General features: G+C 36.0%; 1 protein-coding gene across 2 annotated transcripts in view; it reads left to right on the plus strand.

Moving 5' to 3' along the window:
* The window catches only part of ubr7 (ubiquitin protein ligase E3 component n-recognin 7), a 20,578-nt gene extending 6,171 nt beyond the window's left edge, over nt 1–14,407 (plus strand). For both annotated transcript variants that reach the window (XM_059356104.1, XM_059356105.1), the window contains 9 exons: nt 5,782–5,842; nt 6,350–6,445; nt 6,527–6,580; nt 7,804–7,909; nt 8,249–8,319; nt 10,137–10,301; nt 11,678–11,843; nt 12,296–12,357; nt 13,191–14,407. In XM_059356104.1, coding sequence (XP_059212087.1) covers nt 5,782–5,842; nt 6,350–6,445; nt 6,527–6,580; nt 7,804–7,909; nt 8,249–8,319; nt 10,137–10,301; nt 11,678–11,843; nt 12,296–12,357; nt 13,191–13,283 — 874 coding nt within the window. In that variant the 3' untranslated portion in view covers nt 13,284–14,407. The remainder of the gene's footprint in view (nt 1–5,781; nt 5,843–6,349; nt 6,446–6,526; nt 6,581–7,803; nt 7,910–8,248; nt 8,320–10,136; nt 10,302–11,677; nt 11,844–12,295; nt 12,358–13,190) is intronic.
* The last annotated feature ends 1,165 nt before the right edge of the window (nt 14,408–15,572 follow it).

Raw genomic sequence — 15,572 nt, forward strand, 5'->3', positions numbered from 1 at the left:
TACACCAAGAGGTCTTTAATCTTTTATCTTTACATTTATAACTACAGGACCAAACTACACCAAGAGGTCTTTAATCTTTACCTTTACATTTATAACTACAGACCAAACTACACCAAGAGGTCTTTAATCTTTACCTTTACATTTATAACTACAGACCAAACTACACCAAGAGGTCTTTAATCTTTACCTTTACATTTATAACTACAGACCAAACTACACCAAGAGGTCTTTAATCTTTACCTTTACATTTATAACTACAGACCAAACTACACCAAGAGGTCTTTAATCTTTACCTTTACATTTATAACTACAGACCAAACTACACCAAGAGGTCTTTAATCTTTACCTTTACATTTATAACTACAGACCAAACTACACCAAGAGGTCTTTAATCTTTACCTTTACATTTATAACTACAGACCAAACTACACCAAGAGGTCTTTAATCTTTACCTTTACATTTATAACTACAGACCAAACTACACCAAGAGGTCTTTAATCTTTACCTTTACATTTATAACTACAGACCAAACTACACCAAGAGGTCTTTAATCTTTACCTTTACATTTATAACTACAGACCAAACTACACCAAGAGGTCTTTAATCTTTACCTTTACATTTATAACTACAGACCAAACTACACCAAGAGGTCTTTAATCTTTATCCTTTACATTTATAACTACAGACCAAACTACACCAAGAGGTCTTTAATCTTTACCTTTACATTTATAACTACAGACCAAACTACACCAAGAGGTCTTTAATCTTTACCTTTACATTTATAACTACAGACCAAACTACACCAAGAGGTCTTTAATCTTTACCTTTACATTTATAACTACAGACCAAACTACACCAAGAGGTCTTTAATCTTTACCTTTACATTTATAACTACAGACCAAACTACACCAAGAGGTCTTTAATCTTTACCTTTACATTTATAACTACAGACCAAACTACACCAAGAGGTCTTTAATCTTTACCTTTACATTTATAACTACAGACCAAACTACACCAAGAGGTCTTTAATCTTTACCTTTACATTTATAACTACAGACCAAACTACACCAAGAGGTCTTTAATCTTTACCTTTACATTTATAACTACAGACCAAACTACACCAAGAGGTCTTTAATCTTTACCTTTACATTTATAACTACAGACCAAACTACACCAAGAGGTCTTTAATCTTTACCTTTACATTTATAACTACAGACCAAACTACACCAAGAGGTCTTTAATCTTTACCTTTACATTTATAACTACAGACCAAACTACACCAAGAGGTCTTTAATCTTTATCTTTACATTTATAACTACAGACCAAACTACACCAAGAGGTCTTTAATCTTTACCTTTACATTTATAACTACAGACCAAACTACACCAAGAGGTCTTTAATCTTTACCTCTTACATTTATAACTACAGACCAAACTACACCAAGAGGTCTTTAATCTTTACCTTTACATTTATAACTACAGACCAAACTACACCAAGAGGTCTTTAATCTTTACCTTTACATTTATAACTACAGACCAAACTACACCAAGAGGTCTTTAATCTTTACCTTTACATTTATAACTACAGACCAAACTACACCAAGAGGTCTTTAATCTTTATCTTTACATTTATAACTACAGACCAAACTACACCAAGAGGTCTTTAATCTTTATCTTTACATTTATAACTACAGACCAAACTACACCAAGAGGTCTTTAATCTTTACCTTTACATTTATAACTACAGACCAAACTACACCAAGAGGTCTTTAATCTTTACCTTTACATTTATAACTACAGACCAAACTACACCAAGAGGTCTTTAATCTTTACCTTTACATTTATAACTACAGACCCAAACTACACCAAGAGGTCTTTAATCTTTACCTTTACATTTATAACTACAGACCAAACTACACCAAGAGGTCTTTAATCTTTACCTTTACATTTATAACTACAGACCAAACTACACCAAGAGGTCTTTAATCTTTACCTTTACATTTATAACTACAGACCAAACTACACCAAGAGGTCTTTAATCTTTACCTTTACATTTATAACTACAGACCAAACTACACCAAGAGGTCTTTAATCTTTATCTTTACATTTATAACTACAGACCAAACTACACCAAGAGGTCTTTAATCTTTATCTTTACATTTATAACTACAGACCAAACTACACCAAGAGGTCTTTAATCTTTACCTTTACATTTATAACTACAGACCAAACTACACCAAGAGGTCTTTAATCTTTACCTTTACATTTATAACTACAGACCAAACTACACCAAGAGGTCTTTAATCTTTACCTTTACATTTATAACTACAGACCAAACTACACCAAGAGGTCTTTAATCTTTATCTTTACATTTATAACTACAGACCAAACTACACCAAGAGGTCTTTAATCTTTATCTTTACATTTATAACTACAGACCAAACTACACCAAGAGGTCTTTAATCTTTACCTTTACATTTATAACTACAGACCAAACTACACCAAGAGGTCTTTAATCTTTATCTTTACATTTATAACTACAGACCAAACTACACCAAGAGGTCTTTAATCTTTACCTTTACATTTATAACTACAGACCAAACTACACCAAGAGGTCTTTAATCTTTACCTTTACATTTATAACTACAGACCAAACTACACCAAGAGGTCTTTAATCTTTACCTTTACATTTATAACTACAGACCAAACTACACCAAGAGGTCTTTAATCTTTATCTTTACATTTATAACTACAGACCAAACTACACCAAGAGGTCTTTAATCTTTACCTTTACATTTATAACTACAGACCAAACTACACCAAGAGGTCTTTAATCTTTACCTTTACATTTATAACTACAGACCAAACTACACCAAGAGGTCTTTAATCTTTATCTTTACATTTATAACTACAGACCAAACTACACCAAGAGGTCTTTAATCTTTACCTTTACATTTATAACTACAGACCAAACTACACCAAGAGGTCTTTAATCTTTACCTTTACATTTATAACTACAGACCAAACTACACCAAGAGGTCTTTAATCTTTATCTTTACATTTATAACTACAGACCAAACTACACCAAGAGGTCTTTAATCTTTACCTTTACATTTATAACTACAGACCAAACTACACCAAGAGGTCTTTAATCTTTATCTTTACATTTATAACTACAGACCAAACTACACCAAGAGGTCTTTAATCTTTACCTTTACATTTATAACTACAGACCAAACTACACCAAGAGGTCTTTAATCTTTACCTTTACATTTATAACTACAGACCAAACTACACCAAGAGGTCTTTAATCTTTATCTTTACATTTATAACTACAGACCAAACTACACCAAGAGGTCTTTAATCTTTACCTTTACATTTATTACTACAGACCAAACTACACCAAGAGGTCTTTAATCTTTATCTTTACATTTATAACTACAGACCAAACTACACCAAGAGGTCTTTAATCTTTACCTTTACATTTATAACTACAGACCAAACTACACCAAGAGGTCTTTAATCTTTATCTTTACATTTATAACTACAGACCAAACTACACCAAGAGGTCTTTAATCTTTATCTTTACATTTATAACTACAGACCAAACTACACCAAGAGGTCTTTAATCTTTACCTTTACATTTATAACTACAGACCAAACTACACCAAGAGGTCTTTAATCTTTACCTTTACATTTATAACTACAGACCAAACTACACCAAGAGGTCTTTAATCTTTACCTTTACATTTATAACTACAGACCAAACTACACCAAGAGGTCTTTAATCTTTATCTTTACATTTATAACTACAGACCAAACTACACCAAGAGGTCTTTAATCTTTATCTTTACATTTATAACTACAGACCAAACTACACCAAGAGGTCTTTAATCTTTACCTTTACATTTATAACTACAGACCAAACTACACCAAGAGGTCTTTAATCTTTACCTTTACATTTATAACTACAGACCAAACTACACCAAGAGGTCTTTAATCTTTACCTTTACATTTATAACTACAGACCAAACTACACCAAGAGGTCTTTAATCTTTATCTTTACATTTATAACTACAGACCAAACTACACCAAGAGGTCTTTAATCTTTATCTTTACATTTATAACTACAGACCAAACTACACCAAGAGGTCTTTAATCTTTACCTTTACATTTATAACTACAGACCAAACTACACCAAGAGGTCTTTAATCTTTATCTTTACATTTATAACTACAGACCAAACTACACCAAGAGGTCTTTAATCTTTACCTTTACATTTATAACTACAGACCAAACTACACCAAGAGGTCTTTAATCTTTACCTTTACATTTATAACTACAGACCAAACTACACCAAGAGGTCTTTAATCTTTACCTTTACATTTATAACTACAGACCAAACTACACCAAGAGGTCTTTAATCTTTATCTTTACATTTATAACTACAGACCAAACTACACCAAGAGGTCTTTAATCTTTACCTTTACATTTATAACTACAGACCAAACTACACCAAGAGGTCTTTAATCTTTACCTTTACATTTATAACTACAGACCAAACTACACCAAGAGGTCTTTAATCTTTATCTTTACATTTATAACTACAGACCAAACTACACCAAGAGGTCTTTAATCTTTACCTTTACATTTATAACTACAGACCAAACTACACCAAGAGGTCTTTAATCTTTACCTTTACATTTATAACTACAGACCAAACTACACCAAGAGGTCTTTAATCTTTATCTTTACATTTATAACTACAGACCAAACTACACCAAGAGGTCTTTAATCTTTACCTTTACATTTATAACTACAGACCAAACTACACCAAGAGGTCTTTAATCTTTATCTTTACATTTATAACTACAGACCAAACTACACCAAGAGGTCTTTAATCTTTACCTTTACATTTATAACTACAGACCAAACTACACCAAGAGGTCTTTAATCTTTACCTTTACATTTATAACTACAGACCAAACTACACCAAGAGGTCTTTAATCTTTATCTTTACATTTATAACTACAGACCAAACTACACCAAGAGGTCTTTAATCTTTACCTTTACATTTATTACTACAGACCAAACTACACCAAGAGGTCTTTAATCTTTATCTTTACATTTATAACTACAGACCAAACTACACCAAGAGGTCTTTAATCTTTACCTTTACATTTATAACTACAGACCAAACTACTACTTTCTCTTCTACATGACTTTTAAAACCCGTCTGGATTCTTTGGATTGTTTTCTGATCCGACTTTACTTTTATTGAATTGAACCATTTTTCTCCATTGACCTTCAGGTAGACATCAGAGCTGCAACAATGAATCGATTAGTGGAACAATGATCGATTATTAAATTAATCGTCAACTATTCTGATAATCCAATAACAGTTTTTTAAAGACAATGAGTCCAAATTCTCTGATTTCAGCTTCTTCAATGTGAATATTTCTGGTTTCTTTGTTCCTTTATGACAATAAACTGAATATCTCTTTGGTTTGTGGACAAAACAAGAGATTTGAGGACGTGAAACACTGATTGATCTTTTTATACATTTTATTCACCAAACAACTAATGGATGAATGGTTTTAATAGAACGGTTAGTTGCAGCCCTGTAAAGTAAACCAATGGAGCTATCGTCGTTTTTTGCTTCCAGACTTTTGGCCTGTAGTGTATCACTGATTGTAATGTTATCAGTTTGATCACATATTGATCGATCAGTTTATAAACGACCAGCTGTTATTGACTCACTCTTCTTCTGTGGTTTCTGAAGGAATTTCCGCTGTGACTGTGGAAACAAGAAGTTCTCCCAGCAGCAGTGTAAACTGTTTCCTGTGAGTTCTGATTCATCCATTACATCTGAGTCCACTAACAGTCCTGGTCCTGGTCCTGGTCCTATTTTTCAAGAAATCGACTGGAGACAAATCCAGCGACTTTTTCTGCTGTTATTGGAGACTTTTGGAGACTCGTTCATACTCTTCTGAACGAGTCTCCGGCTCGTGTCCTTTTTGTCATAATTTGTGTCCCGTGGCCGTGGGGGCCGGAGACTCGTTAAGAAGAGTAAGAATGAGTCTCCAAAAGTCTCCAATAACAGCAGAAAAAGTCGCTGGATTTGTCTCCAGTCGCTTTTTTTTAAAGGGGGTCTGAAAAGTGGCTAAATATAGCAACAAAGTGGCTGAAAAGTGAATAATAATAATAATTAAGTTGGCAGCGCTGCTTCACCAGCTTTTCTACATGGTGCGTGTTGTTGTTGTGGCGTCCGGTTCTGCGTCTCTTCCTGCTGATAGAACTTGTTCATGGATTGTTCCCTCAGTCCGTTAGCTGCTGTCTTTGTCTTTCAGGAGAAGGACGACGTCAACACTCTGAACAAATACAGTCAGAACTTCTTTGGACTTTACTGCACCTGCAGCCGGCCGTACCCCGACCCCGAAGACCAGGTGAGACCTCCCAGGCCGAGTCCAGTTCAGTTTGGATGCTGGCTGCTGTTGGTTTGTCCTCACAGCTGCTTGTGTGTGCAGGTGGAGGACGAGATGATCCAGTGTGTGGTGTGTGAGGACTGGCTGCACGGCAGGGTCAGTCTTTTCTCCAGCACACCTCACATTAACACACATTATGACTAACTGTGCTGTGATTGGCTCGTGGTGGTCACAGGGTCTGACCCGGACCTGAAATAAAAACCTTCATCTTCATAAACATGTTCACTTATCGGTCTTTACTCCACACGGTCCGTATTTTAAATTCAGTTTGAATGAATCTGAAGAAAAAGAGAATCGGTTTGAACTGAGAGAGGAGAGACAGAGAATGTGATGAATAAATAAATAAAGTTCCTTTAGCCTTCATTTAGATGTAAAACACACCCTGACAGGTAGGGCTGCACCATGATGGCCAAAATGATGATCACTATTATTTTGATCAATATTGTAATCACAATTACTAATCACAATTATTCATCATGTTAGAGAAAACATCTGTATTTTTATTGCACTACTTTTATGCTCATTAAGAAGAGTAAGAACGAGTCTCCAAAAGTCTCCAAAATCATCAGAAAAAGTCTCCAAAACGACAATAAAAGTCTCCAAAAAACACCAGGAAAAGTCTCCAAAATCACCAGAAAAAGTCTCCAAAACACCAGAAAAAGTCTCCAAAACAACAGTAAAAGTCTCCAAAATCACCAGAAAAAGTCTCCAAATCACCAGAAAAAGTCTCCAAAAAACACCAGGAAAAGCCTCCAAAATCACCAGAAAAAGTCTCCAAAAAACACCAGGAAAAGTCTCCAAAACACCAGAAAAGTCTCCAAAATCACCAGAAAAAGTCTCCAAAAAACATCAGGAAAAGTCTCCAAATCACCAGTAAAAGTCTCCAAAAACAACAGTTAAATTTGCTGGATTTGTCTCCAGTCGCTTTTTTGAAAAATAGTTGCTAAGGGGGTCTGAAAAGTCACTAAACATAGCAACAAAGTTGCTAAGTTGCCAACACTGCTTCACCGGCTTTTACAAATGGCGCGTGTTGTTGTGGCGTCCAGTACGACGTCACTTCCTGCTTATTTCTTCTTCTTACTATTTATTGAGGCAGCTACATGAAAGCTGAACTCCGGTCGCCCCCTGGTGGTTGGTGGGCCACTGCTTGATTAGATCTGCAGGAGAGACGCATTTTAAAATGGAAATATCGCAGACGATCAGGTTAATTTAATGGTGGCGGTCAGAATCGTGATCAGGATTAAAACTGTATTAACTGCAGCTCTAGTTCAGGTTGACTCAGATCTTATTTGTGACTGGATGAACCGGTTTGTGTGCAGCACCTGGGCTGTGTGACTCCAGACTGTGTGGAGCTGCAGGAGATGATCTGTGAGTCCTGTATGAACAAACACTCCTTCCTCTGGACCTACGCCGCCCACCTGGCAGGTAAACGCTTCATATCCATGTAGGTATTCTATATATTCAGCCTGTCCCACTATGTTAAAGCCCTCTGGAGTCTCTCAAGCTCCAAACCATCAGAGTAGAAAACAAAGCAGCGTGGAGCCCTACTGTACATTTACCTCTAAAGTTCTGGCTGTAAACTCCATGAGGCCAGTTTCAGTTTGATGATGATATACCAAGTAAAACTGGAGACAAAGATTAAGGATTAGATATGTTTACTCTGTAAACGGTTAATAACTGATATATAAACCATCTATAAACATCAGTTAGTCGGTTATTGTAAAGTGTTACCATATAATATAATGTTTCCTTCTTCCCATCCAGTTTCAGGTGCAGCAGTTCAGGTGAAGCAGGAAACAGAAGGTGAAGAGTCAAATACCAACAAAGAAGAAAAGGTGAGTTAATGACGTCATTCTAACCCTCACCACCACGACCACCGACGTTATTATAGTTAACAAAAAATAAACAAATAACCAACACTAGAACTGAAAAAACATTTTCGTTAACTGAAATAAAAATAAAAACGAGAGTTTTTATAAAAACGATAACTAACTGAAACTGTATTTTGTGGTTACAAATCTAACTAAAATTATAGTGAAAATGTCCTTTGTTTTCTTTGTCAGCTTTTTTCATCCGTAAACCTTTTTGGTTGATATGAAATCTATTTCATCTATCTGGTTTTATGACTTAATAAACTTATTGGGGCTGAGATGGATCAGACAAACAGGGTTTCTTGCAGGAAAATTGCATTCTTTAAAGCCTAAAGGGTCTCAGACTCAAATTACCTGGAGGCAGAATCTGGGTGAGGCTGGGCCCCATCAGGTATTCCACAAAAAAAACTTAAAAAACCCAAACTTCTCAAATGTCATTACTAACAGTTATTTAACTGCAATGGCTTCTTCTGAACATGAACGGAATATTAAAGAACATGAACGGTTCTTCTGAACAAGGCTTCTCTTGCCTACTTCTTGCTGCCAGATGTATGTATGTGTGTATGTATGTATATATATATATATATATATATATATCTCCGTTCCCACAGAACGGATATACAGAAAGGCAACATGAGACAGATATTTATATTGAAAATAAGTACACGTATGTTAATATTATGTGTTATTATAGTTATCATTATAATAGAAATATTACTAAGATACATGGAATGATGTAAATGTTTTATATATAAATGATTTAATGTGCAAACTTCCCAAGTAGAGTACCATTGAACTTCCCAGATCTGCCCTGTTTGGGACGTCGCCGAACGTCACCGGAAAGACCCGAGTAGTCCCGAGTACAACCGGGAAGTCCAGAGTAGAACTGGGTAGTCCAGAGTAGACCCGAGTAGTCCGGGGTAGTCCCGAGTAGTCCCGGGTAGTCCCGAGTAGTCCCGGGTAGTCCTGAGTAGTCCCGGGTAGTCCCGAGTAGTCCCGGGTAGTCCTGAGTAGTCCAGAGTAGACCCGAGTAGTCCGGGGTATTCCCGAGTAGTCCCGGGTAGTCCTGAGTAGTTCCGAATAGTCCCGGGAAGTCCAGAGTAGAACTGGGTAGTCCCGAGTAGTCCCGAGTAGACCCGAGTAGTCCAGAGTAGACCCGAGTAGTCCGGGGTAGTCCCGAGTAGTCCCGAGTAGACCCGAGTAGTCCTGAATAGTCCCGGGTAGTCCCGAGTAGTCCCGAGTAGTCCAGAGTAGACCCGGGTAGTCCAGAGTAGTCCCGAGTAGTCCAGAGTAGACCCGGGTAGTCCAGAGTAGACCCGAGTTGTCCCGGGTAGTCCCGGGGTGCCTGGCCAAATAAGGTCTGCAGGACACCCTGGACAAAGGAAATAAAGGAAACATTTATTGAGGCCTTATTGAATCTGGCACCCAACAAATACCCCATTACAAAACAACTAAAACTAATAAAAACTAAACTAAAACTAGTAAACACTAAACTAAAACTAATAAAAACTAAACTTAAACTAATATAAACGAAACTAAAACTAGTAAAAACTAAACCAAAACTAATGAAAACTAAACTAAAACTAGAAAAAACTAAACTAAAACTAAGCATTTTCCAAAAAATAATTAAAACTAGCAAACACAGTCTAAAAACGAATTAAAATTAACTGAATTTGAAAATAAAACAACGGAATTAAAACTAAAAACTAATGAAAAATCTGAAACTATTATAATCCTGCCGATCACATGATGTGAATGATGACTGAGCAATCACCTGACAGGCTGATGATGTCATCGAGCCCAGCTGTAAGCGGAGCCGCGAGGAGGCGGAGCCAAGCTGCAGACTGAAGGAGCTCCAGGCGATTGGACGGAAGAGGGACCAATCAGGAGCCGTGTTCTGGCCGTCAGCGTGGCGCTCCAAACTCTGCTCCTGCAACACCTGCAAGGTAAAAAGTCTCCAATAAGTCTCCAATTACACCAGAAAAGTCTCCAATAACACTAGAAAAAGTCTCAAATAACACCAGAAAAGTCTCCAATAACACTAGAAAAAGTCTCAAATAACACCAGAAAAAGTCTCCAATAACACCAGAAAAAGTCTCCAATAACACCAGAAAAAGTCTTCAATTACACCAGAAAAAGTCTCCCAACAACACCAGAAAAAGTCTCCAATAACACCAGAAAAAGCCTCCAATAACAGCAGAAAAAGTCTCCAATAACACCAGAAAAAGTCTCCAATAACACCAGAAAAAGTCTTCAATTACACCAGAAAGTCTCAAATAACACCAGAAAAAGTCTCCCAACAACACCAGAAAGTCTCCAATAACACCAGAAAGTCTCCAATAACACCAGAAAAAGTCTCCAATTACACCAGAAAAAGTCTCAAATAACACCAGAAAAAGTATCCAACAACACCAGAAAAAGTCTCAAATAACACCAGAAAAAGTCTCCCAACAACACCAGAAAAAGTCTCCAATAACAGCAGAAAAAGCCTCCAATAACACCAGAAAAAGTCTTCAATTACACCAGAAAAAGTCTTCAATTACACCAGAAAAAGTCTCCATTAACACCAGAAAAAGTCTCCAATAACACCAGAAAAAGTCTCCATTAACACCAGAAAAAGTCTCAAATAACACCAGAAAAAGTCTCCCAACAACACCAGAAAAAGTCTCCAATAACAGCAGAAAAAGCCTCCAATAACACCAGAAAAAGTCTTCAATTACACCAGAAAAAGTCTTCAATTACACCAGAAAAAGTCTCCATTAACACCAGAAAAAGTCTCCAATAACACCAGAAAAAGTCTCAAACAACACCAGAAAAAGTCTCCCAACAACACCAGAAAAAGTCTCCAATAACAGCAGAAAAAGCCTTCAATAACAGCAGAAAAAGTCTCCAATAACACCAGAAAAAGTCTTCAATTACACCAGAAAAAGTCTCAAATAACACCAGAAAAAGTATCCAACAACACCAGAAAAAGTCTCAAATAACACCAGAAAAAGTCTCCCAACAACACCAGAAAAAGTCTCCAATAACAGCAGAAAAAGCCTCCAATAACACCAGAAAAAGTCTTCAATTACACCAGAAAAAGTCTTCAATTACACCAGAAAAAGTCTCCATTAACACCAGAAAAAGTCTCCAATAACACCAGAAAAAGTCTCCATTAACACCAGAAAAAGTCTCCAATAACACCAGAAAAAGTCTCCATTAACACCAGGCACTCCAAACTCTGCTCCTGCAACAGCTGCAAAGTAAAAGTCACCTGTCTGAGTGTCTATTGGCTGAGGGGGCGATGATGTCACAGTGACGTTTCCTTCTGAACCAATAGGAGCGCCTGGCGGACGGCGGCGTGTCCTTCCTGTTGGACGAGTCCGACACCGTCCTCGCCTACGAGAACGAAGGAAAGAGTAACGAACAGAACCGACAAGGCCACGACCCTCTGATGTCAGCGCTCGACAACCTGAACCGCGTGCAGCAGCTCGAGATCATCCACGGTACTAATACCAAGTACTAGTACTGCTGCAGTACTAGTACTGTACAGTACTAGTACTGTAGTAGTACTGCTACAGTACTAGTACTACTACAGTACTAGTACCAACAGTACATACACTACTAGTACTAGTACTGCTGCAGTACTAGTACTGTACAGTACTAATACCAAGTACTAGTACTAGTACTGCTGCAGTACTAGTACTGTACAGTACTAATACCAAGTACTAGTACTGTACAGTACTAGTACTGTAGTAGTACTGCTACAGTACTAGTACTACTACAGTACTAGTACTAGTGATATTACCACCAGTACATACACTACTAGTACTAGTACTACCAGTACTATAGTACTACAGCACTAGTACTACCAGTACTTACACTACTACAGTACTAGTACTACCAGTACTACACATGAAACCAAATACTTTTGTTGATGCTGTTTTTATTCTTTCAGGATACAACGACATGAAAACAGAATTGAAGGACTTCCTGCAGAGATTTGCAGCAGAAGGACACGTGAGTTAACGGACTGTTCATAGACAGTAATAACAGGTGTAATAACAGAAGGAATGGACTAATGTGACAGTAATAACAGCAGTAATAACAGAAGGAATGGGACTAATGTGACAGTAATAACAGCAGTAATAACAGAATTAATGGGACTAATGTGACAGTAATAACAGGTGTAATAACAGAAGGAATGGACTAATGTGACAGTAATAACAGGTGTAATAACAGAAGGAATGGACTAATGTGACAGTAATAAAAGGTGTAATAACAGAAGGAATGGGACTAATGTGACATTAATAACAGGTGTAATAACAGAAGGAATGGGACTAATGTGACAGTAATAACAGCTGTAATAACAGAAGGAATGCGACTAATGTGACTTTAATAACAGGTGTAATAACAGAAGGAATGGGACTAATGTGACAGTAATAACAGCAGTAATAACAGAAGGAATGGGACTAATGTGACAGTAATAACAGGTGTAATAACAGAAGGAATGGGACTAATGTGACAGTAATAACAGCAGTAATAACAGAAGGAATGGGACTAATGTGACATTAATAACAGAAGGAATGGGACTAATGTGACAGTAATAACAGCTGTAATAACAGAAGGAATGGGACTAATGTGACAGTAATAACAGGTGTAATAACAGAAGGAATGGGACTAATGTGACAGTAATAACAGGTGTAATAACAGAAGGAATGGGACTAATGTGACAGTAATAACAGCAGTAATAACAGAAGGAATGGGACTAATGTGACAGTAATAACAGCAGTAATAACAGAAGGAATGGGACTAATGTGACATTAATAACAGGTGTAATAACTCTCTGGCAGGTCGTGACTCCTGATGACATCCGGCGGTTCTTCGAGCAGCAGCAGAGTCGTAAGAGGCGACGAGACGACGCCGGACGTTTCTACAGTACTTGATGACCTTTGACCTTTCTTGAACTCCGTCTTTTATCTCATTCTGTGTTAAAGTGTCGTCCACACCAACAATGATAACTAAACTAAACATTTATGGGTTCAGAAATCATTGTAACTCCAGTGTATTCTGGACTTTAAACCAAATTCAAGACTGTGGATCACCCATATAAAATCTATGAGAACCAATAAATCTTCCGAGTCACTCAGAACGTCAATCTTGGTGTCAAAATCTACATTTTCTGGGTCAAAGAATCATTTAAACCTGTTGAGAATATCACTAGATGATTATTTGATCTAATATTTTCATTTTCAACATGTATTTACGTCATTTACAACTCAGTTCCTAAGTGATCAGACACACAGTCATGGAAAAAATGATTAGACCACCTTGTTTTCTTCAGTTTTTAGACATATCTAGACATTTTCCATGATCTTCTTGATAATGATTTTGGTCATATACAGTGCATGAAGTCTGAAAAATGAATAACATGCATACATTTAATTGAACTTTATTAGCTTCACTCGTATTATTTGTTACATTTACAACTAAAATGAACATATTTATTTGATCAAATAATCATCTAGTGATATTCTCAATATAGTCCGGCAGCTTAGGACCAGATTTAAGAAGAAAGCGGACACGTCGGACAAAAGCACCACATTTTTTCCACATGCTCTGCATCACTATAGGTTTAATTTCATCTAGATTGTGGATCGGAGATGGCAGCCATATAAAATCTATGAGAACCAATATATCTTCCAAGCCACTCACAAGGTCAATCTGGGTGTCACACTCATATCAGATATTTTTGTTGTTATCATTATATTTGTCCAAACAATTGTACCTTTAGTTGTACCAGACATTAAAATGCATTGAAAAAAACAAGTTATTGACCCTAAAAGACACAAAATGACCAAAAAAGACGTATAATAACCAATAAAAAACAAAATGACCAAAAAAGACTAATAACCAGCCATATAAAATCTATGAGAACCAGTTTATTATATCGTAAAAGCTGCTTTATAAATGTTGTATCTGCTGTTGAGGGGAGTTATCGTTGGTGTGGACAGCCCTTTAGTTTGTATCTTCACTTTATTTTTAATAAAAGTTAATGAGCTGAACAACAGTGAGGAGTCTTGTCATATTTCACCATGAAAGGAATAATCCTCGTCGACCTGTCTGTCATCTGTCCTCAGCTTCAGCTTTTAAAGTCATTTACATAAACCACTCAACTAACCCATAACATGAATAATTCTAGTAAATGTTGTGGGAAATGTTTTTATAAATTGTATATAAATATATTTTTCATTTATTCAACTATGTTTATTTTTACATTTACATTGAATCATTTATCAGACGCTTTATCCAAAGAGAATAACAGGAAACAAGTGAACCGATGAAATTCTTGTAAATTTAGGATTTTTCTTATTTTTTTCAATTATTTTTTCTTGTAAATTTGGGATTTTTTTTCTCAAATTTGTGATTTTTCTTAACGTAAATTTGTGAAGTTTTTTTAAATCTGAAATTTTTTATTTTTGATCAGAAATGTGGAAAAAAATTCTCGGAAATGTGTCTTTTTCTCAAATTTATATTTTTTTCTCTTAAATTTGTATTTTTTTCTCATGAATGTTTATTTTCCCCTTAAATTTGTAATTTTTTCTCATAAATTTGTGGTTTATTTTCCCATTAAATTTGTAATTTTTTCTCATAAATTTGTGTTTTTTTCTCACAAATTTGTAATTTTTTCCTCATAAATTTGTAATTTTTTCTCATAAATTTGTAATTTTTTCTCATAAATTTGTGATTTTTTTTCTCTTGTAAATTTGTCTTTTTCTCATTAATTTTAGGGTTAGGGTTAAATAATAGTGCCCTGGCCTGGTGAAGTGACAGTAGGGTGGTTTCTGATGCTGGAGGTCAGGGGTTCGAGGCCCAGGAGGAACAGCTGTTGGGGTGAGGAGGAGGCTCATTGTGGCTGCCTGGATTTATTTAGGCGGGGACAAACTGGTGGTCTGAAGGGATTTGAGGTGCATCCTGTGTCTCTTATTTCGCATCCATGCGTCCCTCACTTGCGTCTTTGTCCCGCCCACCGGGGATGATGGAGAGACGCAAGGAAAGGAAGCGAGGAGAGAGGAAACGATTTAAGAGACATGAGAATAATAATATAATAATAATAATAATAGTAATAATAATAATAATAGTAATAATAATAATAATAATAATAGTAATAATAATAATAATAATAATAATAGTAGTAATCATAGTAATAGTAATAATAATAATAATAATAGTAA

The sequence above is a fragment of the Centropristis striata genome, chromosome 18 (assembly GCF_030273125.1).
Source record: "Centropristis striata isolate RG_2023a ecotype Rhode Island chromosome 18, C.striata_1.0, whole genome shotgun sequence".
Classification (NCBI taxonomy): Eukaryota; Metazoa; Chordata; class Actinopteri; order Perciformes; family Serranidae; genus Centropristis; species Centropristis striata.